Source organism: Ipomoea triloba, chromosome 15 (genome assembly GCF_003576645.1).
Source record: "Ipomoea triloba cultivar NCNSP0323 chromosome 15, ASM357664v1".
Classification (NCBI taxonomy): Eukaryota; Viridiplantae; Streptophyta; class Magnoliopsida; order Solanales; family Convolvulaceae; genus Ipomoea; species Ipomoea triloba.
In genome coordinates, this window is record NC_044930.1 from 5,968,909 (window position 1) to 5,996,447 (window position 27,539).

At 35.8% G+C, this 27,539-nt stretch overlaps 6 protein-coding genes and 1 long non-coding RNA gene across 9 annotated transcripts in view; 5 read left to right on the forward strand and 2 right to left on the reverse strand.

The window, feature by feature from the left end:
- The first annotated feature begins 7,868 nt into the window (after nucleotides 1-7,868).
- Nucleotides 7,869-10,665, forward strand: LOC116007617 (ribulose bisphosphate carboxylase/oxygenase activase 1, chloroplastic-like). The gene is made up of 5 exons (XM_031248337.1): nucleotides 7,869-8,303; nucleotides 8,394-8,499; nucleotides 8,576-8,661; nucleotides 9,194-9,666; nucleotides 10,198-10,665. Exons 1-5 carry the CDS (start codon nucleotides 7,939-7,941, stop codon nucleotides 10,485-10,487), a joined length of 1,320 nt encoding a protein of 439 aa, XP_031104197.1. The 5' UTR covers nucleotides 7,869-7,938; the 3' UTR covers nucleotides 10,488-10,665.
- Nucleotides 10,666-10,821: 156 nt separating this feature from the next.
- LOC116007618 (subtilisin inhibitor CLSI-I-like) lies at nucleotides 10,822-11,431 on the reverse strand. The gene is made up of 2 exons (XM_031248338.1): nucleotides 11,237-11,431; nucleotides 10,822-11,150 (listed from the first exon to the last, which is right to left on the reverse strand). The coding sequence occupies exons 1-2, from the start codon at nucleotides 11,292-11,294 to the stop codon at nucleotides 10,936-10,938; spliced, it is 273 nt and encodes a 90-aa protein (XP_031104198.1). The 5' UTR covers nucleotides 11,295-11,431; the 3' UTR covers nucleotides 10,822-10,935.
- A 1,508-nt stretch (nucleotides 11,432-12,939) lies between these two features.
- LOC116006254 (glucose-induced degradation protein 4 homolog) lies at nucleotides 12,940-16,598 on the forward strand. The gene is made up of 8 exons (XM_031246557.1): nucleotides 12,940-13,153; nucleotides 13,546-13,601; nucleotides 14,304-14,447; nucleotides 15,071-15,144; nucleotides 15,273-15,327; nucleotides 15,417-15,479; nucleotides 15,567-15,694; nucleotides 16,108-16,598. Exons 1-8 carry the CDS (start codon nucleotides 13,096-13,098, stop codon nucleotides 16,184-16,186), a joined length of 657 nt encoding a protein of 218 aa, XP_031102417.1. The 5' UTR covers nucleotides 12,940-13,095; the 3' UTR covers nucleotides 16,187-16,598.
- Nucleotides 16,599-17,658: 1,060 nt separating this feature from the next.
- On the forward strand, nucleotides 17,659-18,591 carry LOC116006877 (glycine-rich cell wall structural protein 1.8-like). The gene is made up of 2 exons (XM_031247383.1): nucleotides 17,659-17,718; nucleotides 18,217-18,591. Exons 1-2 carry the CDS (start codon nucleotides 17,659-17,661, stop codon nucleotides 18,589-18,591), a joined length of 435 nt encoding a protein of 144 aa, XP_031103243.1.
- A 967-nt stretch (nucleotides 18,592-19,558) lies between these two features.
- LOC116006014 (putative cyclin-D7-1) lies at nucleotides 19,559-22,035 on the forward strand. Of its 2 annotated transcripts, none has more exons than XM_031246255.1 (6): nucleotides 19,559-19,678; nucleotides 19,923-20,015; nucleotides 20,113-20,211; nucleotides 20,699-20,882; nucleotides 21,517-21,641; nucleotides 21,723-22,035. In XM_031246255.1, the coding sequence occupies exons 1-6, from the start codon at nucleotides 19,583-19,585 to the stop codon at nucleotides 21,900-21,902; spliced, it is 777 nt and encodes a 258-aa protein (XP_031102115.1). In that variant the 5' UTR covers nucleotides 19,559-19,582; the 3' UTR covers nucleotides 21,903-22,035. The 2 variants fall into 2 exon arrangements, with proteins under 2 accessions (XP_031102115.1, XP_031102116.1); XM_031246256.1 differs by having other exon boundaries at nucleotides 21,712-21,812.
- Nucleotides 22,036-23,444: 1,409 nt separating this feature from the next.
- LOC116006996 (light-harvesting complex-like protein OHP1, chloroplastic) overlaps nucleotides 23,445-27,539 on the forward strand; it is an 11,015-nt gene continuing 6,920 nt past the window's right edge. Inside the window, exons 1-3 of one of the 2 annotated variants that reach the window (XM_031247549.1) lie at nucleotides 23,459-23,630; nucleotides 23,722-23,844; nucleotides 24,629-24,819. In XM_031247549.1, the coding sequence (XP_031103409.1) occupies nucleotides 23,475-23,630; nucleotides 23,722-23,844; nucleotides 24,629-24,697 (348 nt within the window). In that variant the 5' untranslated portion in view covers nucleotides 23,459-23,474 and the 3' untranslated portion in view covers nucleotides 24,698-24,819. Of the gene's footprint in view, nucleotides 23,631-23,721; nucleotides 23,845-24,628; nucleotides 24,820-27,539 lie in introns of those variants that run through there. The other variant, XM_031247550.1, reaches the window with a different exon arrangement.
- Nucleotides 25,039-25,972, reverse strand: LOC116006998. The gene is made up of 2 exons (XR_004095193.1): nucleotides 25,815-25,972; nucleotides 25,039-25,090 (listed from the first exon to the last, which is right to left on the reverse strand). It is a non-coding gene; the product is annotated as an uncharacterized LOC116006998 (long non-coding RNA).

Sequence of the window (27,539 nt, forward strand, 5' to 3'; positions counted from 1 at the left end):
TTGGAAAAAAAAAAAAAAAAAAAAAAAAAAAAACAAAGATCATCTCAATCCTTAAACCCTAACACCTTGTACAGTCGAATCAACCATACACTTATTGTCCAAGCAGATACAATGAAAAATGAGGAATTATGGTAAGGTAAAAAAAAACTTGAAATGTATGATTTATATTAGTCTTTTCTATGTGCGATGCGCAAAAACATATGTCCAATATTTATATTTTAAAAAATAACTAACCAATTCTTACTAATTAAAATCTAAATGAAAAAAAATTGTTTGTTATATTAGTTCAATATATAATGTCTACAAATATTATTATCATTAAAGAATATAAGAAAAGATATGGTGGATGCATGTGCATGGTAAAGTTAATAGAAAATATAACAGAAGTTATAACAGTAAGATTTTTGTCCAAAAAATTGTATAGTACAATTCTAAAAACACAATGTACAAAATGATTAGCACTAAAAACATGAACATAAATTAGCGATATAACTTTGATTGAGACTTATTATGTTTTTAGATATTAGTTGTCTCGAAATCAATTAGATACAAATTATATTAAGAAAATTATTTTAAAATGGCCTCATAATTATAGTAAATTAATGCCGAAAAAAATTATGATTTATTTATAATTATAATAATATTATACTCTAAGTATATATACACTAATGCCAATGATACCTTTCTGACGAAAAGTGAGTATAACAAATACTTAGGGACGAAATCTACAATTATCCTATAACTTAGGAACTAAAAGGAAAATTCTCTCAAAATGAAAATTCGACTAATTAATATGGAAAATTCTTCCATGCGTTATTTTAATTTTCTTTATGTTGTTTCGATTGTCAAATGTTCACTCTATTACTAAGAAAAGTAATAATGTTAAAACTATAGCTACCAAAATATTTTCCAGTCCGGTCAAGTTTCTTTGGATTGACCTGCCACTGCACCTTCATCATTGATTCATTAGATTATCTCCATTTGTTAACAAATGAATTTTAAGGAAATAAGAATAGTATTCTAAATTCATTCCGTGCAACGCATATCGAATGCGCGTACAAGTGTACAACACATACATATATAATCTATCCTCTCCTTTGGTTATTCATTGTATTGCTTAAGAAAGTTGATTGATCAATGGGGATTGATTCATCATCTATTCTGCGGAAAATGAAGGATAAGGTGGTAGAGATGGCTAAGAATGCAGAAAAAACTGGGAGGGACGACCCAAGAAGAATCGTGCATTCAGCTAAAGTGGGAGTAGTTCTTACACGCACTCAACTCTTTGTTCTACTATTACGAATTTACAATCCTCTCTATGAAGGGTTTGAGCAATCTAAAATCTGGGCTCTTTTGACTGTCATGGGCCCATGGCCGTCTTCGAATTCACTGTTGGTCAGTTTCATTGTTGTTTCAACCTTCATTCCTATATGCTTCAGAAACAAACACATTATAATTCTTTGTTTTTGAATTTACCCTTTAATTTATCTTAGGTGCCGCCTTATCCAAAGGCCTGAACAGGGCTTCTGCTACTCTATTAGCAGCTGCCATGGGTGTTGGAGCTAAGTATTTGGGTGACATTTCTGGCTACAAAGTCGAACTTGTCTTGGAATCCTTGTTTTCATATATCCTAGGTACTGTCTTGATCTCAAAACTTATTCATCCAAATATTCTTAAAATATTATAACAAATCCATACTGTGCAACACATGACGAACGCACGTCGAACACACGGAAAACCACGTACGTTGTGAAAATACTAATTTGGTCAAAGTAAAAAAAGGCATATATAATTGAAGAAATTTGGAGAAGGGCGGGTGACTCACAGTGACATAAATGCCCTGGAAAATGGCACAAGTCTTGTATCTCTGTGCAGCTAGCTACTTCAACATAAACGATGATGAGGCGACATTGTTAAGCTTTTAAGAGCAAGATTAATCAGCCATGCACAAGAATATGCTTGGAATCTAGCCAGGCTTTGAAAGCTATATCATTAGCCATGAAAACCATGGACCATCCGTCGCCGACAATCCAAGACCACCTATGAAACTCCAGAGCCGCCATTGATTATCTCGAAGTCCTGTTCCGAAGCTCGTCGTTGTTAACGGAGCAGCTCTTCGACATCATACCGTGCGCTGCGATTACATCTATACTGATCAACATCGTTGACTGCGTGGTGATGGATTTAATTAACCTGGGTTGTCCGAATTATTAAACCTGATAATAATAGGAATGCTACCGAAGGATGATTTGATCGAAAATACGAGGAATATATGTCGCGGAGACAAATCTTGTATTAATATAGGATTGTAGGAGGATTACAAGGAGTTGTAATGATAGAACCTGTGATTAGTTGTCCTAAACAAGATAATTAAGTGGATATTTATACTAATAAATCTCCTAATCGCCCCCTTTAAAAGGAGGGGACGGTTGTAACCGCCTTGGACCGAGTCCACGCGTAAGGCCGACGTCGCCCACGCTGAGGCTGCCCATGCTGAGGCCAAGGCCGCCCACGCCGAGATTGCCCAAGTCGAGGTCGAGGTAGCCCACGCCGAGGTCGCCAATGCCAAGGCCGATGCTGCCACGTCGAGGTCACCCAAGTCGAGGTCGCCCAGGCCAAGGCCACTAAGCTAGCAGGGATGTCATGAACAAACAGTGATGTTTGAAAGGGGAGAGACAATAGGGGCGGTGTTGGGATCCCTTCCATGGCTTTCCAAGTACGGAGTATATGATACTCATTTGCTTTCCTCCACTACCACCCACGTGCCCCATGTCTTGCACCCAGGACAGTCAAAATGGGTCAGGTTCGACCCGACCCGTTTTAAACGGGTTGAAGTTTTATAGCCCGACCCGTGATCTGACGGGCTAAATGGGGTCAATTGTGAACATGGACTTGGGCAGCAGTCGCATGATAAGCATATTTTATACCATGATTTAAATAAGATTTTATAGGTTAATTTTACTATTTATATTTTATATTTAATTATATTTAGTATATTTTAGTTATATTAGGATTAGAGTACTTAGTTAATTAAATTTAAGTATAATTAAGCTTAGTAGTTATATTAACTTAAATAATTAAGTTAGGTGGGTCCAACATGGTGATTAACATAATCTTAGTCAAATTAAATTTGCTCTTTGCCGTAGGTAAGTAAATTTTATTTTGTTTTCTTTTTACAGATTACGCACAGGCGCAACATCGGAAGGAAGCGGCGCACGGAGCTTCGGACGCGACTTGGACTGCTTCTGTTCGGCGACCGATTCTTGTTCGCGGAAGATCAAAAATCAACCAAGCTTTTGAATTTGAGGTTGAAATTGTTAGAAAAATCAGCTCCTTTGATGTGGTAAGAGCAGTAATTTTAGGGGAAATTGTTGATTCAGAACCCTATAAAAGGAGAGCTATTCTGATGTATTTTAGCAGATTATTCCTTTCATATTCTTAGAACTTTAGAATAGTTTTTCTCCATGTCTGGCTAGATTTTATTTATTTTGATTCAAGGATTTGAAGTTTTAGTTGTGAATTTAGGGAGGTTCTATTTCAATTAATTTGTTGAATTCATGTATTTCCTGTTCTTTTAAAGTTAATTTTCCAGGAAGACTGATAATGAATTAAATTGACAACTTAGTTTATTATTGTTTTCCTATTGCTATCTATGAGTTTATGATCAGTAATTGTCATAAACAATTAGACCGAGTAGTCTGTATTAATTATATTATTGTGATCAGTACATAAAGGACTGGAAGACTAAGTTGCAGGTTGTAGCTATCCCAATCTGTGATTTAGGCTTAGTTATTTTCCATTTAAGTGTAATGATGTTATTGGGTGAATATGGAACGCTATCGTCCCCAGTTTATTCAATAACAATTGTTGGTTTGAATGCTTAATTTGAATCAGTTAATTTAGGGAGATTAAAGGCTAATTATAGCTATCTTAATTAGTCTTTGGCTGAGTACTTGAATTAACAATTTATTTGTAAGAGCCAATGATCTAGTCACATCTTTAATATTTCTTTTTCCTTGAATCAAATATCATCATACTTGAACTTGTTTACGATTATAGTTTACTTTATTTACTTATTTCAAATTATTTCTCCCACTCTAAGTTCTTTTAATTTAAGAATTGATCCTCATTAGTTCTCTTGGGATTCGACCTGGTCTTGCCACTACTACAAATTAGTGGAGTGAGCCAGTATTAATTTTGTAGGGCTTCGACAACCCTGCCATCGCACCACCCCAGCCCCTCCCATCTTGGGTTGTTCCTACCTCTCCCTCATGACTTGCGCCAACATATCTTACCTCACCCCTTGACTTGGACCAACAAGCCTTCGAGACCTCCTCTCTTCTTCTTGGGCTAAAACGTTACAAATAAAAATGGAACAATAGCCCTATCAATTATTATTATTATTATTATTGTTATATTGTTATTACAAAATTTATTATTATTATTATTATTATTATTATTTGCGAGTATTTTGAATGACGAGAAAAACATGTAATCATTACGTGATAATGTACACTGAGTAAACCTCACTCTTAAGTAATAACATGCAAATTACATAGGATAGGTGAATTGAACTAAGAACACCCTATATGACGTGTTTGACTAAAAAAGTATATATGATAGAAATACAATAATTACACTTTACCTACCCAATCACTTATTTCGAGACTAAATAATAAAAATTTCTACCTTATTTTCCCATATTTTTCTCTCATAAAATTACAATTCCATTTCCAGAACCAAACGCCCCAACTCCACCAATCCAATAACTGCATTAGCTTTTAGTCAAGTAAGTCTGTGTCTGTGAATCAATTCGGTTCTCTGTACAATATGACTCTGAAGTGCTGAAGATGTATGTAACGCCACGTACTCAAATTTTATTGGTCATTACAACATTATTGTTCATGAACATTCAACTCTACATATATGGCTCTCATTCTCCTAGAATCATGTGTTTCAAGATAAATAGAATTAGAAGTTTCTACACTTCAACATTTACACTTTGACAAAAAAAGTTTTCTCTTTCTTAATTAATTTTTAATATTAACTTTTTAACATGACAATAAAATTATTCACATTCAGCAATTACTTATTAATTAATCAATAATATTTCAAATGTATAAAATCACAAAGTTTACTATTAAATTTGTTTTTATAAGATTTAATAATAACATTCACATCCATCGATCCGATCCATTTAATGAAACTTAAACTTAGATTTTTGTTCAAATTGAACTTTAAAAAATAAAATAAAAATTCTTTTTTAACTTTTTTTTTTTACTTAAGCAAATGATAAAATGTGAATAGATGATCATAGTTTGATTTGAACGGAATACTGTAGAATAATAAATGATAGATGCAAAAATCTCGCCTAGGAACTGATTAATCGGCGTCTTGGCCGCCTAGCATACCATCATAATCGATGGTTTCGGCAACTAGCCGGTTAGGCCGCCTAAGCGCTGACTGCATAGGCTGGCCTCCTAAGCACTGACTAGACCGCCTAAGCATTGACTAGGTCGCCTAGTCGGCCGATTAGCTATTGTTCCCTTCTTTTTTAAGCGGGTTATTGCACTCAAAATGACATCATTTTGAGCGTAATAATCCTAAATTTTTCAAACACTAGATTTTTTTAAGTTAATATTTTTTATTTTAGTATTAACATTAAAGTATTAAATAGTTTATAATTATCATATCTTAAAAATTTAAAAAAAAATTTATAAAAAGAATAAAATAGAATAAAAAATGCACGAACGCTTAAGTGCCGATTAATCGCCACCTAGCCGGTAAGCGCCCGAGGAACGCCTAGCGAATTTTTCAACCATAAGAATAATCAAAATTGGAATTAGAACGGTAAATACTTGAATCCAAGGTTATGATTTCCATTTAAATTAGGTGCAAGCAAATCCATAATAACAAACATAATAATAGCCAAAGACCTTGTGGTCTAGTGGCACCCGGTGTCCCAGTTAATATTCTCACATGGATGATGGGAATGGGTTCGAGACAGATACTACATTGTAACAAAGTCAGCAGTACTACAAAAAATCCATAATAATTATTAGTTTAATTTAGAATTCTTATTGTTTGATATTAGAGTTGTTTTATAAAAAATAATAATAATAATTCATGAAAAGTTTAATTTTGATAATTCGAAAGTAAAAATTAGAAAGCTAAAAAAAGTTTTTAAAAAAAAAACCAAAAACAAACATAGTACTGATTCCTTAACCAAATATAGTATTGGAGTGAGTTAATGAATGCTCTTCTTTTTATAGCTAAACATTGTACTCAGTCATTAACAAAATAAAAATAAAATATATATTTAAAAAAAAAAAACCAATTCTATGTTTGGATTATGAATTTTCTGAACTTCTTCAGACATTTTAGGGACATTTTATTATAGTCCAAAACATCTAAAGTCTCCTCAAATGCAATAAGACAAAGTTCAATTTAAAGAAGTTTTCACTAATTAAGTGAGAATATATCATACATGATTGAACTAAAATTAAAGATGAAAGATCAAGTTAAAACTTTAATTTTGTCCAGTACTAAAAGTGAAAGTAAATGAAGTTGAGCACATAAGTAAAAATCCCACTTTAATGAAGATATTAAAAATAGAATAAGCCCATTTCAATTATTCTTAAATGAGACCAAGATAAGTCCGATTGTCCGATATAGGATCTATTGCTGCAAAATATCTCATTATATCATTAACAACACACACACACAAAATTAAGAGTAATATTACATGTATTATCATTTTACTCTTTACTTTTTAATATGTTAATTGATCATTGGTTTTATAATGTTTCACTTTTTTCTATTTTTATATATCTTTCAATTTGGGTGATTTGGGAGGATGGGTAGGTAGGAGGAGTGATCACCACTAGGGATGTTAATTGGGCAAACTCATTCTGTTTTGAGTTACTCATAGACTCATATCAGGTTGTCGAGCTAATCAATTTTTTTTGTTGGGTTCAAAATTATTAACTCTAACCCTAAAATCTCAGGCTGTTGGACTTATCGGACATGCTCAACTAAAACTTTTCACATTTTAAAATAAACATTCTAATAAACAATCTAATCGTTACCACTCTCACTTGACTGCCATGCAATGCTCTAATCACTATAATCTCACCGCTCTCTTAAACAAAGCTTTAATCAATGCAAGTCACACCACAAGAATATAGTTATGGAAATATACATAACACTTTCCCTTGATTAAGGAGCACTCCCTAGTCTTGACACCAAATGGTCCATTTAGAGTGTGGAGTCGATTGGGTTTGTGATTACTTTTATTTAAGGTACTTAGCAGTGTTTAAAGTGAGACCAGAAAAATTAGAAGAAATGAAAAGTGTGAAATTAAGAAACTGAAGGCTAGTGGTTGTTAAGCTTCAGCAAGTTTTACATCAGATAATGTGCAAAAGTCCAATTCTAGCTAGCCAATTGCATTCCAGCCAAAATCCAATTGGTTTCCAGCCAGAAATTTCTGCTCAGCTCAAAATTTTGGGCAGCATATATATCTGTGGTAGAGTGCAAAAGTTACTGGCTCAATCTGTGCTATCCACAAGCAGAAAAAGACAAAAAACACAATAGAATATTTCTGGAGGAAATAGCAGCTTAAACCCAGGCCTCAAAACACCAGTCTCCTCCCAAATCCTTCTTTTATCTGTTTCCTCAACCCCTCACCCACTCCAAAACTCAAATTCCTCTTCAGCTGAATTCCACCTATGAGACTCAATCCCCTTTTGTGTGGCTCTTAGCCACTCTTTAGCTAATCCACAGGATAGGATTTTCCATTTTATTCTAATTATGTTATCCCCAAAAAGGGACTACTATAAGACCCCCTTCTCCCTCCCATAACTCCTCCCAAATCAACTTTGAATTGAACTTCACAGCATTAACAGTTATTGTTAGTGCCAATTCACTCTCCACTGATCTATGGCTACCTCAGTGTCCACAATTGGAGCAGTGAACAAGGCCCCAGTGGGAGCCTCATTAGCCCCAAACACTGGTTTCTATGGCAAGAGCTTGAAGAAAGTGAGCTTCAGAAATGGCAGTCCCAAGAACATGAACTGGCAGATCAGGGCATCATCTGATCCCCCTCCTGCTCAGCCCGAGATCGACGAGTCGAAGCAGACCCACGAGGACAGATGGAAGGGCCTTGTGGAAGACATCTCAGACGACCAACAGGACATCACCAGAGGAAAGGGATTGGTGGACACCCTGTTCCAGGCTCCTATGGGTACTGGCACTCACCATGCTGTTCTTAGCTCCTATGAGTACGTCAGTCAGGGTCAAAAAACGTGAGTTCATTGAAATCTACTTAATTAGTTTACATTTTAGATAGGAATTAATTAATTTCTGATCGGGTTTGGTTAATGTTTGGTTTTCAGATATAGTCTTGACAACAAACTGGATGGGTTTTACATTGCCCCTGCTTTCATGGACAAGCTTGTTGTTCACATCACCAAGAACTTCTTGAAGCTCCCTAACATCAAGGTCTGTGTTTATGTGGTAGATCAGACTTTGATGGCAAGATGTTTCTTTGCAAAGTATTGACTGCTTTTTGTTGTAGGTCCCTCTCATCTTGGGTATCTGGGGAGGCAAAGGTCAAGGAAAATCCTTCCAGTGTGAGCTTGTCTTCAGAAAGATGGGAATCAAGTGAGTAATACTTCTCAAATTCTTCTAAAAAATATAATAATAATTAGGATCAAAGCCATCCTCTGTCCAACAATTTCCTAGTTACATAGTGGTGCTGGACTTGGCCCATCATGTCTTCGCCCCAACCATTCGTTCCATACTTGTCACCTGTCAAACGTTTACCACTTTTATGAAAGTGCAATTTTATTTCATTGTACCTGCACAGCAGGCAAAACCATATTTCGAAAAGTTTGGTGCTCGACTTGACCCTTCAGACCTCCGTCTACCTTTTCCTATCCACCTGCTGTTACACTTGGTCATTCCATTAAGGCCTCCAGCCAACAATTTTCCCAGGCCAGCACCGGTCAGCCTTAACTCCATATTGTTAGGATCAAATATTTATTACGATGCCAAAAATCAGGCCCAACTATGTTAGAGTTGATCCTTCAAGTTACCCAATAATACCTCTAATTACCCGGGGTGTTAGACTTGACCATTCAGACCTCCAAATCCTGATTACCAAATACTTACATACATGGTTGAAAATGTGCAGCCCAATTATGATGAGTGCCGGAGAATTGGAAAGCGGGAACGCCGGAGAGCCAGCGAAGTTGATCAGACAAAGGTACCGTGAAGCCGCAGAGAACATCAGGAAGGGCAACATGTGCGTTCTGTTCATCAACGATCTCGACGCCGGAGCCGGAAGAATGGGCGGGACTACACAGTACACAGTGAACAACCAGATGGTGAACGCCACACTGATGAACATCGCCGACAACCCCACCAACGTCCAGCTCCCCGGTATGTACAACAAGCAGGAGAACGCCAGGGTCCCCATCATCGTCACCGGTAACGACTTCTCCACCCTCTACGCCCCTCTCATCCGTGACGGTCGTATGGAGAAGTTCTACTGGGCACCAACCAGGGACGACAGGGTCGGCGTCTGCAAGGGTATTTTCAGAACCGACGGTGTACCTGATGAGCACGTTGTCAAGCTTGTTGACACTTTCCCAGGACAATCTATTGGTAAGTCATTAAAACACCTCATTTCAAAACAACCCAGACCAAGGTATTCAATCTGTTTGACTTTGTAGCCTTATGGTACAAGTTCAATTCTCAACGGAAATGATCTATTGCCTTATTCGTTTCAGTCTATCAGTTATGAACAACCTAAATTCTTTCTTAATTTGAGTCAATCAACTATTGGCACTGGTTGGTCCTAAAATCTAGCCATTTAGGAGAAACCTTAGCTGTCTAGACATGTTTAACTCTTAGCGAGAATAATCTATTGGCCTTCTTGATTTGATCCGTTCAACTATAGACAACAAGGCTGGACCTAAATCCCTTCTTGTTTAAATCAGTCAACTATGGGTTGGACCTAAATCCCTTCTTTTTAAGTCGGTCAGCTATGGGTTGGACCTAAATCTAGAGATAATCCAGCCAAGTTAGTTAGCCAGCCTTTTTGATTTGAATCTGCTAGTTATGGCAACTTAAGCTGGTTTATTCTGTGGAATTATAACCTGATTTGTTTGAATTGGGGGACTGTACTGGGTGCAGATTTCTTCGGTGCACTGAGGGCAAGAGTGTACGACGATGAAGTGAGGAAGTTTGTGGCAGGGCTGGGAGTTGAGAAGGTGAACGAGAGGCTTCTGAACTCGAGGGAAGGGGCGCCGGTGTTTGCGCAGCCAAAGATGACCATTGAGAAGCTGCTGGAGTATGGAAACATGCTTGTCCAAGAACAGGAGAATGTGAAGAGAGTCCAGCTTGCCGACAAGTACCTCAAAGAGGCTGCCCTCGGAGACGCTAACGCAGATGCCATTAACAATGGAACCTTCTTTGCTAGCTAAGCACGAGGCCTTACTTGCAAGGAATCATGATCTCTGATGATGGAATATTGGAGCCCCATGCTAGCTCCTCCTATAAGTTTTTAAGTGCATTTTATGTTGCTGTTGTATAGGCTATCGTCAAATTTGTATTCCATATTCAGTGAATACAAGAGCGTAATGTTTTTGCATCTGTTTCAAATTTACCCTTCTTTCAAATAAAATTTGGATGAAACCAATTTGATCCGATGTCTTAATGATCTGTTCCGTCTCACTTTTTTATGGATTCCCAACAGCACAACCTATGACCTTTGACAGGATTAACATTGTATTCTGTATCAACTAAAAGTCATACAGGAAAACACAATACTAGCTGCTAAAGAAGCAATTTACAGAGATAATTTCTTTCTGAATTGAATTCTGAGTAACAAATTAAACATGGAAGAGGGTACATAGTTGAGCATATATAGAATTAACCAAGTTTAGGGGAACGGGCAACTTTCCCGGATGTATCTACGAAGATCCGAACTCGATCTAGACGATAATCCATGGAAACAAAGGAGTTTGGAGGAACAACCTGGACACTAATCTTAGGACTCTCTTCCTTAATCTTCTTCTCCGCTTCTTCTGGTGTTTGCCCCACCAATTCCGGCCATGATGTTTTCTCGCCTGAACTCCCATCCATTCCTTAAAAAAAAACATTATAATTATTATTATCGTTTCATCAAAAACGTCGAACAAGAAGAGACAAAATGGAACTGAACTGTACTCACCAGAGTGGTTAGTTGCTTCATCTGCGAGCTGCTTGGGTTGATTCTCCTGCTCAGACATGGTGGGTTGATCGAGTTTTCAAGAAAAATGGCAGAGATTTCAAGAATTGGATGGGTAGTTTAATATAGAGATGATGAATGGCATATAAGTTAGAGTAGGGAATCCCAAGGATGTTTTCCTAGGCGTTTTATTGGGCAAACAAAGGTGAAATTGCCGGCCAAAGTCGAATCTGGGAGTATTCAATGCACTGCAAATGTTGTTACTGACAGCCCAACTACCCAACATTAAATTGGATTAATTATTTCTCTTTTACTTCTCTCAGTAACTTCTTTATTTAGTTTAATTTGTCTTTGTTGGCATAGTACCTTAACTGACTTTGGGGTGACCTGACCATCGTCCCTATCTCCCTTTCTTCAACTACTACCATTGATTTGAATCAAAATCAATTTGGAACGTAACAAATATTTTGATTTGACTTACTTATAATTTGTTCTGAATTTAATTTCAATTAGGTAGGTTTGGTTTGTTACTTCGGATTCCTACTTAAAAGATAAATTAGTTGATAATTGTATCTTGAGAGTCAATCAATTTTTCTCTTATATAAAATTATATTGAGTCATTTTCATTTTTGGTCTTACTGTTATTGGGACATTGTCAATTTTAGTTCACCTTATTAATTTTTGTCACATTGCGACCACTGTTATTTAGCGTTTACCACTTTTAGTCCACTATCAAGTTTTCCGTCAAATGGTCGTTCAAAACAGGGATATGAATTTTAACAAGGTAACCTAAAGTGCCACGTGCCCAAAATACCCCAATAACAGGATAGAACTGAGAACGCTTCGCAGCGCACCACGTGCCCAGATGTAGTTGCACCTAAGGTTATAACTAGGTGCGCTTAGGTACATGAATGTTAACAAGGTAAATTTCTTGCACTTGTAAGTGAAAATAGGTGCACAAGTGCATGTAAAATATATTACATGTGCAAGTAAAATGTATTACATGTGCAAGTAAAATGTACATTGAGCATCAATACCAAGCGCACCTAACGTTATAACTAGTTGCACCTAATGATATAATTAGTTGCACATAGGTGCACGAATGTTAACAAGGTAAATTACTTGCACTTGTAAGTTATTTTACTTGCACTTTTTACTTGCAAATGTGCACCAACTACTTGCACTTATAACACATTTACTTGCACCAAAGTTCGAGTTATTTACGAAAATGCCATCACGTCGTTTTTTTTAAAATTACATCTAATTCGTTGATCTGGACATGTGGACGGCTGTGGATCGTTCTTATTTCTCTCTTTGGCACCCGTTCTCATTAGAGCGCGTCCTATATATATAATCAAGTTCAAAAAAATTAGTATATTCTATAAATAATTTGTTGTTGTTTTATGGATTAACACATTATGTATTTGATTATTTATTAGTTATTATTGTGTTTAAAATATTAGAAATGCATTAATATATATTTAAACTATTCAAATGATTTTAGTATACTTTTATTATTTTTTTATATTAATTTTTATTTAAATCTATAACTTTTAAAATTTGGCTGCCCTCGCTAAGGTCTGCACTCTGCAGGCTTAAGACGGGGTAGAACAAGCCGACCTCCCTTATGCTTGTATTTTGGTGGACTTATTAGTCTGTACCCACTATATGACAGATTTTGACGGACCCGTCCTGCTAGCCGGTTTGGACAGTTCTTTCATCAATTTAAAAAATGGGGAGGATGTTAAATAATGACCGGTTCGCGTTAGACCGCTAAACCGACCATCTCTTTCCCTTTCTCCTTCGATTCGAAGTTCGAACGCGGTTCGGGGTTTCCGGGAATTAGATATCGCGAGCTGAAAATGCCAGTGAGAGTTGTGGAGACTTCATCGTCTTCATCTACACCTTCCCCATATTCAGGTATCCAATTTCAAGGTTTTCTCGTTGCTGGGGCTGGGTTGAATTTTATTTATTTATTTATTTATTATTTTGCATATCTGCTGGGTTCTTGTGTTTTTAAAATCAGTTTTTAATGAATTCATAAATAAAGCTAATATTTTTTTTAATTTCATTTACTCGTAATAATTTTAAATTTCAAGGTGCATATTATTATCAGGCGTGCTCTTCTGCTCTGATATTGTTTTGTTTATAAGACCTAGTGGATTTTTCTAATTTTCAATTTTATAGCATGATTTTAATTTCTTTTAGTATGCGAACTGGTCTGTGATTTCATTATGATCTGTATTTATTTTGCTTGCGGTTAAATTTGTGAAGCTGTGGTTTTAGTACTCATGTTTGTTTCAACTGTAAAGGTGGGACTCAAGGTAACACTTTGCCTCAACCTTGCACTCTTCTAAGTGTTGGACAGGTGAGCTCCTCCATTCTTTCCTCATCTGCTTGCTTGTATCACTTGCAATTGCTACACGTGTTTGTGTTTGAATGGCACTGATAATAAATGCATCTCTTTTGTTTTCTATGTCATCTGAATATCTGATACATCTTAAAATTAGCTTCGTCACTGCTACTATGAAGTGGTGTTTCCTCTTGTACGGTTGACCGGTTGTACCTCATATGGTTATGGTATAAACATGATCACTGTACTTTGGATGTTGCCCAATAGGAAGTGAAGTTGGTCCTTGATGTTTTCGTTTTGTATTTGACGCCTTCTTTTTATATATCTATTGTAAATGATTTGGGGCTGAAGGGTGGGGAGTGATGTGAGCCTTGTTTCTGTGGGAAAACTGGCCTCCTGCATCGAAATCTTGCTCTTACTGATCAGTCACTTATTGAATGAAAACGTTAAAGAGGTTCACTTATATCCCTGTTTGTATGTGCACATCCAAGTGTGTCTGCTAAGAGATTGATAAGTGCTGCCAATAATTCCTTCTGTGTCTCAGGGATGGCAACTAACAAGCACTTTCAACTTTAGAGCTAAATGAATTTTTATTTCTCCTCATTCAACTCCATAATTTGATGTGTAATTGCATGGTTGATGCAGTCATAAGGTTGCTGTTGTTTTTCGTTTTTCTCTTTTGCCTTTTCTTTTCCCTCACAGCATTTCTGCTTACAGGCATTCTCTGGGACACAGAACGTCTCAAGTCTCCAAAAGGATGAAGCATGGAGAGTGAATGTACGAATTCAAGGTTGTGACCTTGACCATGGATATCTATGTGGCACCATGGAGGCCCTGAATGTTCCTATGGCCGACACACCGGTAAGCAGTGTCACTAGGATTAACCATATCTCTTTGCTTTAAACCTGAAGAATGGACTTTTTTTTTTTTTCCTTCTGTATTATAATGTGTAGATGAATCTGTTCACCCGGCAACAATCAGATGCTTCTTCTTTTCACTGTATATAATAAAGACCTTTAGTTTTTCAGCAGTATAATCTAACACTTAGTGTCAACACCTTAAGATGAGAAATAGTGTTTTTCTGATTTATTTTTTTTTATTGTTTTTTTTTTCTGTATTGTCTCAAACTAAAAGAATGCTTCATGGAAGGCCTTCTAATTTCTTCTGGGAAGTTATACAGATTACATAGAATTAATTGATACATGACTGTGTTCAATGAATATTTAACATAGGATAGTCCTTTGCAGTTTGCATTCAGAAATAGTCTTTAGCTTCAAGTTGATTGATTAGATGCATCGTTTGTGCTTATCTTCATACGATGTTATTGTAACTATAATATATATGGATGACTTTATATACTCTCTTGTCTATGACTGCATAAAAACAAATTTTATCTCTTGTATGGTAGTGTTTGTTTAAATGAATTTCTAGCACCAAAGTCTCCATATCTAGTGTAACATAACTTACTTTCTCATTTCACTCAGGTGGTAACTTTCTGGGAAGGGGAAATTGTTGATACGAAGAATTATACTTTCTTCACTGACAAATGGGGGGCAACGTATGCTCTTATCCTTTCTTTTTTATTTTTGCAAGTATCTATAGTTGGTTACTGGTGGCTTGAGTAATTTATTTATTGATTCAAAAGGGAAAATATTCATACTTTTGATGGTTGCCTATTATGAACAGAACAGAAGATGATATAAAGCACTGGACCAAGTTTCCATCTTTTTCACCCCTTCTGGTAAGCATTCTAAGCTCTTGTGGATAGGGAATTAAGGAGGAATTTTAATTTAATTTTATTTTATTTTAAAATCTGTTTCCTCTATTCAGAGCCTGGTGGAAATTGACGGGGGTAAATCGCTGGACTTGAGTAGTTACCCACACATATTCATGGTAATCTGCTTTACTTGGCTTTTGTTTGTTCGTGAAGAGCTTCACTCTTTACCCATGATCCGTTAAAGCTCTGATTTGGCCGTGCAGAGATGGAAAGAACAATACTTTGTGAATGTTGGAACCGACTGCGGGTTGACAATAGCTGGTTTTTACTATGTTTGCTTCTCCTGTAATGATGGCTCCATTAATGGCTTTTATTATGATCCCAATAGCAGGTATCCATGTTCTCACAATCTGCAATTCTCATTCATGGTTTGAACACTTAATTATAAATTGTCCATGGACAGAGCATATGGGTTATGGACTTTTTTTTTTTTTTTTTTTTTGGTGACGAGGGAAACCCCCCAGCCACTACTCGAGGGTGTGCACTGGGTAATCTCGCCTTGTAATCCTAGCCAGCAAAAGACCACAAGAAGGCAAACCAGCCTAGGTTGCCCATATTTGACCGGCTCAAACCAAGAAGACCAATAAACCACTCCCGTTGGGGGTCGAACTTGTAACCTTGTGGTTACCAAGTTAATAATCTGATCAACTTGGATGGGGTTGTCCCTGACTATGAACTTTCTATGCTTTGAAATCACAGATTGTATCATGTTCTCATAACAGTATAATTAAATCTCTCTTGCAGCCCTTTTCAGAAATTGGAACTAAAATCCACAAACGACGGAAGATCGGGGTTCAGTTTCTCATCATATGAGTTGCAATGAATCCATCACCGCTACAGTTAGTCGAAAGATTGGCACCAAAGAAGACTAGCACAGGTCATTTTAGATCAACAATACATATTTATCCTGATTCTTGGGGCATGTTTCTTATGAATCAAGCTTTTGGTCTTAAGTGCCCGAGGCAAGATGAAAAACCACCATGAAATGATATGATGCATCATTTCATTCCACAGGAAGAGTATTTGATTGTGATACCAATGGACTATATGAGACTATCCCTAGTCACTAAGTGTATTTTTGCACTTAATTAGATACAACAATAGCTGATTGTTCAGGCAATTATGGCTAGTTTAAACTCATTATCTATTTCTGAATCAATTTGTCTTTGTATTACCGATTCTTTTTCACATAATAACAATTATTGTGTTTTAATGTGTAAACCATTAAGAGTTAATTCTTTCTTTTTTAAAAAAAATAGAGTGATACGGATAGTTTAAGAGTTAATTCTTTTTTTTTTTTTTTTTTTTTTTAAATTTCTTAACTATTGTTTTTTCCTTTTTCTTTTTCTTTTTTAATTATTTATTTTCATTTTCGGTTCTCAGGTTCAAAGATGATAGATTTGGCCTTGGTTACTGAAAATATTTATTCTTATTCTTAATAGATTGAGATGAGTTGTTTTAGCATTTCCAAACTTTTTACTAGAGCCATTTCCATTTTTGGTCCTACTGTTATTGAGGCATTGCCAATTTTAGTCCACTTTATTAATTTTTGTCACATTACAGCCAGTCTTATTTAGTCCTTGTCACTTTTAGTCCACCGTAAAAAATTTCGTCAAATTGTCGTCCAAAATAGGGGTATTTTTGGTCTTTTCATGCTTTGATCCTCTCCTTGACCCTTTGCTGTGGTTTTCCTTACACGTTTTCATCCATTGAAGAGGTCTGACGAAAGCTATATGAGCCACATTACAAAGCCATGGCTTTTACCGGACCTCTTCATTGGATGAAAATATGTAAGGAAAACCACTACAAGGGGTAAAGGAGATGATCAAAGCATGAAAAGATCAAAATACCGCTGTTTTGGATGGTTATTTGACGAAAATTTTAACGGTGGACTAAAAGTGGCAAGGATTAAATAAGGCTGGCCGCAATGTGGCAAAAAATAATGAAGTGGACTAAAATTGGCAATGACCCAATAACAGTTGGACCAAAAATGGAAATGACTCTTTTTACTATGACAATTAATCAGTCGTTAATTCGTTATAATTACTATTTTCATTTTAAAAAATCGAATAACAGCTTAACATATTAATAAAAATATATAGAATCTTGGGCAATTTTACCAAGTTAATTAGACGGTTGACTTGATAAATGATAACTATAATGTTATAAATTCAATTTCTAATGAGAGTGGTTTATTGGCGTTTTTAGTTTGAGTCACCTAAGTTGGTTTACCTTCTTGTGTCTTTTGTTATTTAGGGTTACAAGATAAAGTTACCCACTACAAACTCTTAGATAATGGTTGTCTTACACCCCTCAACGTTTTCAAAGATCAGGGGTCTATGCTATGCCTTTTTTGTTTGAACCGATTAGAAGATCGAAGTTATTTACCAGTTAAGGTCACAAAACAAATTTCACATGAAGTGCACATACATCCGAGTAAAAAAAAAAAAGTCTATAGACTTTTTTTTTTTTTTTTGAGAAATTTAGTCTTAGACTTAGTTTGACAGTTATAGTCCTCCATAATATTTTTTGCCAGATTGTAGCTAGCTTATTGGTCATTAGACACTTTTAGTCCTCCGTCACATGTGCTGTTAGTTGACCATGAAATTGAAGGGCTTTTAAGTGTTTTTATGTGTTCTTCTTCTTAAGTCTAGTCAATGGTCGTATTTATGTTTATAATGCGAAGACTCTAAGTCAGGCAAAGACCCTAAGTCGATGAATCCTAATGAGTTCTAAGCAATTAACAAGCTAATTCTATTAATTCCTACCTAATTCGAAGCAATTTCTATCTAATTGGACCTTATCGTCATATAGCTCAGCTCAGAGTGCTAAGCCATCTTCACCAATCACCAGAGCATATTCCCACCATTAACGCTGACGGCGAAGACGCTAGTGGTGGCCGTACTGGTGGTGGCGAAGACGCTGACCATCACTACTGGCCGTATTGGTGGTGGCGCGGCTACTAGCCACACTGGATGGGGGTGGCGAGGCCACTGGGGGTTGCGAGCCCGCAGCGGCCTTGTGGAAGATTACCGCAAAGCGGGTGAAGGGACTGGCCGCGGATATGACTCGGGGAATGGCCGCGGCGGCAGTGTTGGTGGAGGTTCTGCGGATGATTTGGGTTTGGATGGAGAGGTCGTCAGAGGCGGTTGTAGCAGTGGATATGGGACCGGAAGCGGAGGTGGAGACGATGGAGGTGATCATGGCAGTGGGGTAACTACGAACTAATCGAAGGACACGACAGCGGTGGTGGAGGAGTTCCAACTCCGGTGCAAGCCACACAATTGCATTGAAAAATATTGTAATGAATTTATCATTCACCTTGATGAAGTCTATATAAAGGGAAACCATTAATGGTGTTTACAACGGGGAGAAAGACAATAAAAAGACATAAAAAGGCCTTTCACTTTCAGGGTCCACTAACTGACGGATGACTAAAAATATCCAACTACCAATAACCGTGGCTATAATCTGACAAAAAATATTATGAAGGACTATAACTGTCCATTCCCTAATAAGTCTAGGACTAAATAAGGAATAAACTTTAAATAGTATCAAGTTAGTAATTACCATCTGTTTTTAAAGTTACGAATATCTATCTCTTTTTCTTGTTGACGAGAAAAACTCAAATAAACTACAGCTCCTGAGTGTGTACGTAAATTCTATCTCGTGTCCTAAGTGAAAAACCTCATTTTATTCGGTAATGGAACGGAATGGAATTTTTTTATATTATATTAAATCCCGAAAGCAATTTACTAATGAAACATAGTTGTATTTAATTTAATTTATTAATCATAACTAAACGGACTAAAGAACACGCTCGCTCAGATTATTATTAAAAAAAAAAAACTGATAATTTGAAGGCATTTACCTCTTCACAATGGTCGTGTCTTCTCTGTTGTAGAACGTACCTTACCGCAATGAACTACTCCGATCGATCCAACTATATATTTTACTGTTTTCCCTACTCCACTTCCCCATGCATGCATGCCACCACCAAAACCTCGTTATCACTACATGCATGCATCCAAGTTCTAAGTCCTGGATGGAGAGTTTGCTGTGCGACGAAGTTTTGGATTTCAGTTCCCTGAGCGCTGCCTCGCCGCCGCCAGCAGCGGCGGAGCGGCCGCCTAGTTTCGTCTGCTCTACGGCCACCACCGCCGCAGTCTCCTCCAGAAATGACTTTGAAGAGGCCGTTGGGTTCCTTGTGGAGAAGGAGATGAGTTACATGCCCAAACCGGGTTATGTAAACCTCCTTCAATCCAACGCTTTGATTTACCATGCTAGGCAAAAAGCTATTAGCTGGATCATTCAGGTAATGTTGACCTAACCCGGCCCGCCTTTCAGTTTTTTGTGTTTACCAATATAGCTAGCACTTTGTCCAGTCTTAATTGGGTCAGTCTGGTGCGAATGGAGATTAATCTGAAGCTTAAAGGTGTCTCCTACTATTAAAGTCTGCTCAGGACACCTCGTGGTCTGACAAAAAAAATAAAACTTTAGTTTATATACATGTAACCTCAGTCTAATGTTGAATTTTATTGTGTGTGTGTATTTTGTAGGTTCAAAAGAGTTTGAGTGTCTCTATGGAAACAGTATTTTATGCTGCGAATTACCTTGATAGATTCATCTCATTGAACAAATGCCAAGTATGGGTATTATCTGATCTGTCTGTAGCTTTTATGTTTTTAATTAATTAATTAATTGTAATTTGTTTTAACAACTAACTTTAGCAATTTGGTATATATATAGGGATGGACGTGTTGTACGTTTGACTTGCTCGCAGTTGCATGCTTGTACTTGGCTTCAAAGTTCAATGAAACACACCCTCCTCCTCTGCCTGCATTGCAGGTCATTCATTTCATTTCATATATATTTTAGTTTCCATGCATTTTTTTAGGAGAACAAAGTGTGCACTGATTAAATTCGTTTTAGGTGACGAGGAAAACTCGCAACCATTATTGCCTTACACTAGGTCGATCAATACCAAGATCATGCCAAAAAAAACAATAGACAACTTACAGTACAATAGGAGCCAAACTTTTTTTTTTTTTGAGTACTGCTGACTATGTTACAATGTAGTATCTGTTCATAGCTACTTCCTACTGAAGCACAAAGAGTCAACAGTTACCTCCACTGAGGCTCAAACACACTCCCATCATCCATGTGAGAGTGTTAACTGGGATACCGGGTACCACTTGGTTTAGGAGCCAAACTTGGAAAATATATATTGTGATTATCAAATTAATAGTCCTACTAACTTGGCTAGAGTTGTCCCCATTTGCATGCATTTCTGTTTCTATGTAAAGTGATGAATATATGAATTGATATAAAATAGATGGAGGGGCTAGGGCATCCCCCATTTGGATCTAACATGTTTGGGCGGATGGAGTCATCGCTTCTGCAAGGTCTTGAATGGAAGCTGTTGGCCACAACTACTTATTCTTACCTGCAACTCACGGAAACCCTACAAGATGAGTTGAAGACACGCGCTACCCAGATACTCCTTCAAACACTTTTAGGTACTCTTTTTCCAAGCGGCCATATATATAATATATAAAAGGAAAAAGAGCATGTATAATCAAGCTATCAAACAAGAAAAATATACTACCTCCGTCCCAAAATGGTTGTCTGGTTCGTTTAACGAGGCTTGACGGAAGTAATTTTTAATACAATTTTTCATATTATTAAGTTTAGTATTAATATATAAAATTTATATATTTAGAAACTACATTAAAAGTACTATTAAACAAAAAAAAATAAATTTAAAAATAATAAAAAATTACTAAAGAAAATAAGTAAAGAAGGAAGAGTTGATTTGACCAATGAATAGTAAATAGGACAGGTAAAATGGGACAGAGGGAATATATAATTAACACAAAATTTTCAAATTTTCCCTCTAAAATTCAATATATCATATCATATTACTTATTTAGAGTTGTCATTTCTCAGTCATATTAAGAATTTACATGTTTAAAGAATCCAAAAAATGCTTCAATTGTAAATATTTTGCTTGTTTGATTACATACTCGATCCTTCCTCTCATTTTACGTATATGATTTGGTTAATGAGATTTTAGTATTTTACTGAAGATTGGTATCCAAATTTATATATTTAGAAACTACATTAAAAGTATTATTGTTGATGAATATGCAGATCCAAAATTTGTAGGGTTCCGGCCTAGTTTGGTCGCAGAATCCGTAGTCCAGTGCATCCTCAATCCCCAGGAGAAGGACCAGTATTTCTACCATTTCAGTGCTCTCATTCCTCAAGTTGAAAAGGTCAGGAAATTAAATTAAATGCTGAGCAGTAGAGTGTTTAAAGATTGAAATTATGTTAATTGTGAATTAGGCGGAATGCAGGATGATATAATGAAGAAGATCCATGAGATGGTGGAGAAGGAAGACACGGCGACATGGGAGAAGAAGGAAGAATACTGTAGTGGTGATTGTGCTGCGTTTCTAACGTTACAACTGGAAGAAGCTACTGCAGACTTGAAGAACATTGATGGATCAACCAGAAAGAGGAGGAGGGATACTTAGCTTAGCTTACTGTTGATATTATATTTTCTGAAATATTAAGGATGATATGATTAGTTGTCCTTGTTGTAAAACTATTATATATACCGTATTGTGTGCATATTTTTATAAACTATTGGGTATATACCCAACATTATGATGTATGCATGACACCATACCAAAAATATATTCTATTTACATTTGGAATAAAAACATTGCTTTGTTTATTTGAGGGTTGAGACTCCATCTACATTAATTTTGGTCCATCTAGTGGTGGCTTAAACCATTTGATCAACTTTCAAGATCTATTGGTTGTTTGTGATTGAGACATTGTCATTTCTCCATTTCCATAGCCACAGGAGTCCGGTTATTGCGAATAGAGCCGTTGTGTTTGCGATTGTCTACGTAGTAACCATTATATTAATGCCGACATCGAACCAGTTTGTAATAATTAAATGCCGTGTTAGGAGCGTGTCACTCTGGGGCATTCATTGATCATGTGTTCTGCTGTTTCGATGCAGGTAGGACAAATTTTGAGTTACCGAAATCCAGAATTCATTGTATTCTTTGAAACCCATTTAATACCATCTTACAGATTTTTTTTTTTTAGAATATTCCTAAATTATATGCATAAATTAGAATTCATAGAATCTTCTAAAATATTAGAGATTGTATAGAATTATAAGTAGAATTCTAGAGATAAAATTTTAACCGTAGAATTAAGTCGATTCTCGGATGATGTGGACTAGGAGAAATAGCTTTCTTGGGAGCTTATTTTGGAAGAGGCTCTAAGAGGGCTATTTCTACTAATCCATCTCCTCATTGGATGGTTGGAATCGACTTAATCCAACGATTAAGATTTTATCAATAGAATTATAGTATTATACTTATAATTCTATACCATCTCTAATATTTTAGAAGATATTTTTTTCATTTGTTTTATTTGCATATGTGATATTTAAATAACAAATTTTAGTCCGCTTTATTCTAGAATTATTTTTACATTATAGTTATTTTCTATTGGAGATTTGATCATCGGATTAAATATATATATGCCAAAAAATTGAGTCATGCATTTTGATGACCAAATATAAAAATGATATATTTTTATAAAATAGGTAAAAAGAACTACCATGCTATTGAAAATGGTTAATAAACCAAAAGAAATAGGATGTTCTCACTTAAAACTTGCTCAATTTGACGGTAGTGTGAGGTTTGATCAACTCTTGCTGCAAACATTAGGTGTTTAAGTTCGGGTTATGTTCTTTTGCACAAAAGTCTATAGGTTGGTGTCCGAGTTTTGAAATTAGATTAATTTGATTTATCTTATCAAGTCCGAAATGTGAATTTATGGGATTCAGAATATAGTTTCTCGGGGAAACTTGAGTTATTAAAAAAAATATTCAAAAGACAAATTGTAATAACCTTCAAAAAAAAACGCTAAATTGTAATTTGTTGATCATAATAAATATGAGGATGGAGATGAAACACGTCACCCCCAAAAGTGGGACCCATCACATATCAACGCAATCCTCAAAGTTGAACCCAGAATTATTTCATAGGAGCTTCAACCAAAGCTCTCCACAGTCCACAGATATGGCATCAACACTCTCATCGTCTTTCCTCTCACTCTCAACAAAACTTAAACCCCAACACAATCAACTCTTCTTCTTCACAAATCGCATTCATAGCTCCACAATTTCCCATAAACCAATCTCCTTCAAAATTCAAGCTGCAAAGCTTCCTGCCGGAGTATCTCTCTCTCTACCAAACACCGCTTTTTTTTTTTTTTCTGTTTTTTTTCCTTTTCTTTCTAACTAATGAATTACTCGATTCATTGAAGGTGGAATTGCCCAAGGAGCAGCCAAAACTTGAGCGTCCATTTCTGGGTTTCACCAGAACTGCTGAAATATGGAATTCCAGAGCTTGCATGATTGGTCTCATTGGAACTTTCATTGTTGAACTGGTCAGTCTCTCGTGTCCACTTCTTCTATCAATCTTTTAAGGAGGTGTTTGGTTGGATGGAAAATGTTTTCCAAAAAAAATGTATTCCTTGAATTTGAATTTGAGGAAAATTAGGGGTGTGTTTGGTTCGTACATGGGAATTGGAATCGGAATGGGTATCAAATACTTGGTAAGGGTAATGTTGGTGAAAGTATTTAGCATGTTTGGTAGTTGGGTGGAATATGGATGATTATTAATAGTTGGGAAAGAAAGGATGAAGGCAAATGAAATCCTTATTTAATAAGGGTATGGAATCCATAGTAGCATTCTCAAAACCTATCAACCAAACACTAGCAATCACTTTAATACCCATTTCTTATGCCTAAACCCACCAACCAAACACACCCTAAATTTTTCTTGGACTGCAAAACATTTTCCTATTTTTCTTGGACTGCAAAACATTTTCCTTAAGATCAAGGAAAACATTTTTCTTGGCCACTCCTTGGGTATTTTGTTTTCCATGGAAAATAATGACGACAATTATGTTCTCACTAACTATCTTTAATTACCATTATTATTATTGTTATTATTGTGTGTGGATATAATTATCGTAATTTCTTTTCCACCAACTAAACAATGAAATTTATTTTCCTGATAATTTGTTTTTCATGGAATTTGAATTCCGTTTACTTTAAATATTTTCCATTTTTCAGCAAACCAAACGGGCTGTAAATGATTTACTGCTTATTTTTCCTGGATAATTACTAATTAGTCTGAATATTGTGCTCTGCATTCTGTGTTTTCAGATCTTGAATAGGGGAATTCTTCAGATTATTGGAGTGGATGTTGGGAAAGGCCTTGATCTTCCCCTATGAGTATTGGGGTGTTTTTGCCTTGTAACACAACTGTATTTCATTCATGCCATCACATATATGTAATTCTGAAAACAAGTTACTATTATACTTCAAAGATTTCAAATAACTTCGTATTTTCTGAATTATGGGGAATAAATAATGATGAACATGTTTTCTGTTTTTCCTTTATTTTTTCATAGAAAAAAAAAAAAGAAAACAAACAAAAAATGATCTAAATGACCCTGCATATTCTGGTATCTATAACAGCCACTTTGGAAGAAGACTCAGAAGGTGGTTCCAGTGCTTCAGCTAAGGATAATCTGGGATTTTTCCAGGCAGATTCTGCCCAAAGCTTTATTCTCTCCCCTTCGGCTTTTCTATTCTGTTGCAGACACAATGTTTCTGCATAACCACCTATACAAACAAATCAACTAAGTCGATTAAGCGATCGAACAGGGAAAATATCATCAAATGGCTTGTCAAGTTATGATCATAGCTCAATGGTCGAAAAGTTGAGTGTGGGTATAGTGGCCTAGCAAATACTCGGGTTTGAATCCTCAATGGGGGAGGATCTCAGCCTTGGGGTAAAAAGCAAGCACTCAGACCTTGCCTGCGATTTACATTTTCTCACAATCTCCAAGGCAGGGGGTGAGGGGCCCTCACGTTTAGGGTTTAAACATCTAAGTTTGATCATAGAATCCAAGGGTTTTCTGTAACTAGAACAGATTGAAAAACAGTCACTGTGTATCTCGAAAACAAATGTACACATTACCTATTTCAAGAACTTGGATATCTTAATATCTTTTCAGTCCTTGGAACTAGCTCAAACTGAAAATTTCTTGCAGGTTTACTAATTGAATGCATGAAATCTGCTAATAGTTTTTTGCAGTATGGTGAATCCAGAAACATTTACTAAATGAATGTATGCAATCTGCTTATCTCGGTTTAAGTTGTAATATGCACATTATTAAAACAAATAAATTGCCTTAACTAGTTATGGCATGGTAGTTTTTTTATACAAATCGCTGTATCAACTGATTTCGGGATAGGTTCAAAATATAGACTCCATATTATATGTCTTTTTTGTTAAACACAGGCTTAACGCCTTATAACTGAATGCAATTAATAAGTGGAGTACCTCTCGCAAGGGCAATTATATCTCTTCTGCAAGCCTTCTCTTCAGCACCTGTAAGCACAGATCGCACAATTCAAGATTTCATTTCTAATGCATCTTTTATACCCCTCTATCCCAAACAACTGTCATGAGAAGGAAAACACATATATAGGAGATTGTATTTAATATTCCACTTACCATTTAATTTAATTGATTATTTGCAATTTTTCATATTCCCTCTTCATAAGTTTACCGTTTAATTGAACTTTAATTATGGAGTACAACTTAAGGGTATTGTAGGAAATGAACCCATGAAAACCATTGATGAAACTTTAAAAACGAAATACCATTCATAAAAATACGGAAAAAGTGTCAAATAGGCCACTGAACTTATCGCTTTTGTGCAATTGGGCCATTGAACTTAAAAAGTGTGCAATTCAGCCATCAAACAAGTAAAATTTGTACAATTGAACCATTTTTACAAAAATTTTCTGATAAAATCCAATTATATTACTAACGTATATGTATTAAGAGTGGCATTTTCTTCTACCATGCTAGTTGGGAGTCAATATTGAAATGTTTTAAACTCAAATTGAATTAAAAAATTTTAGAAAAATGTCCTAATTGCACATATTTTACTTGTTTGATGGTTGAATTGCACACTTTTTAAGTTCAATGGTCTAATTGCACATAAGCGATAAGTTCAGTGGCCTATTTGACACTTTTTCCTAAAAGTACAAAATGCAAACTTTTACTTGATTCAAAATTTCAAATGATGATCAACAGTTTCATAGAGGTTTACTTGACCCAGTTCTAAATGAAGTCCAACAAGTGCCTCCGAGGCAGCAACAACAACAACGGCCATAAGCTATCAATAGCAAAGTCGTTGGCCAGTAAATAACTAAAAACGGTTTATTAACTTAACTATGCAATAATAAAGATTACCTTTAACAATTATTCAAGACGAGCTTAATTGTTGAATTTTCTGAAGTTTCTCAATTGCTTCTTCATAATTTCCACTGAACACCCATTAGGAAAGAAGAACAACAGGGCAAGAAAATGATGAAATTAATACAAATTCAATTAATCGAAAATATATATACTAATGAAAATTGACTATCAGAAAATTGTTTCTTTAAGAAGAAGAAGAAACCTATCATATAATAATGTAGACATCGCGAGTAAAACCATCCCTCTAGCATTCTCATCGGAGTGAGTAGAGTAGCACTGCTCCAAAACCAACTGAGCTTGAGCATACGCATCATCTATATTTGTATAGTTTTTTCTTTTTTTAAACAATCTTTAAAAATATGCTTAATAAAAAAAAATGGATGATGGAAGAAAAGGCCTGATTTTTTAGAACGGGCAAGAGAGAGCGTAATTCGTCATCTCAAGAGCAACCGCGTTAACATTGAAAGATCTGTCTAGGTCGTCATCATCATCATCATTATCATCATTATTATTATTACTACTACTACATAAGGGCATTTTAGTCATTTTGTCACTTCTTACCTTTCAATTCCCTATACCCTATACTCCTATTTCTGCATACCAACCATTGTAATTTCAATTCCTACTTAATTCATTGAATTGCAATTCCAACCGAATTACAATTCTTTTCCCTCCTAATTCCTTCCTCCCAACCAAACGCCCTGTTATTGAAGCCATAATTTCACGGTGTGTTGAAATATATATATATATATATATATATATATATATATATATATATATATATATATATATATATAT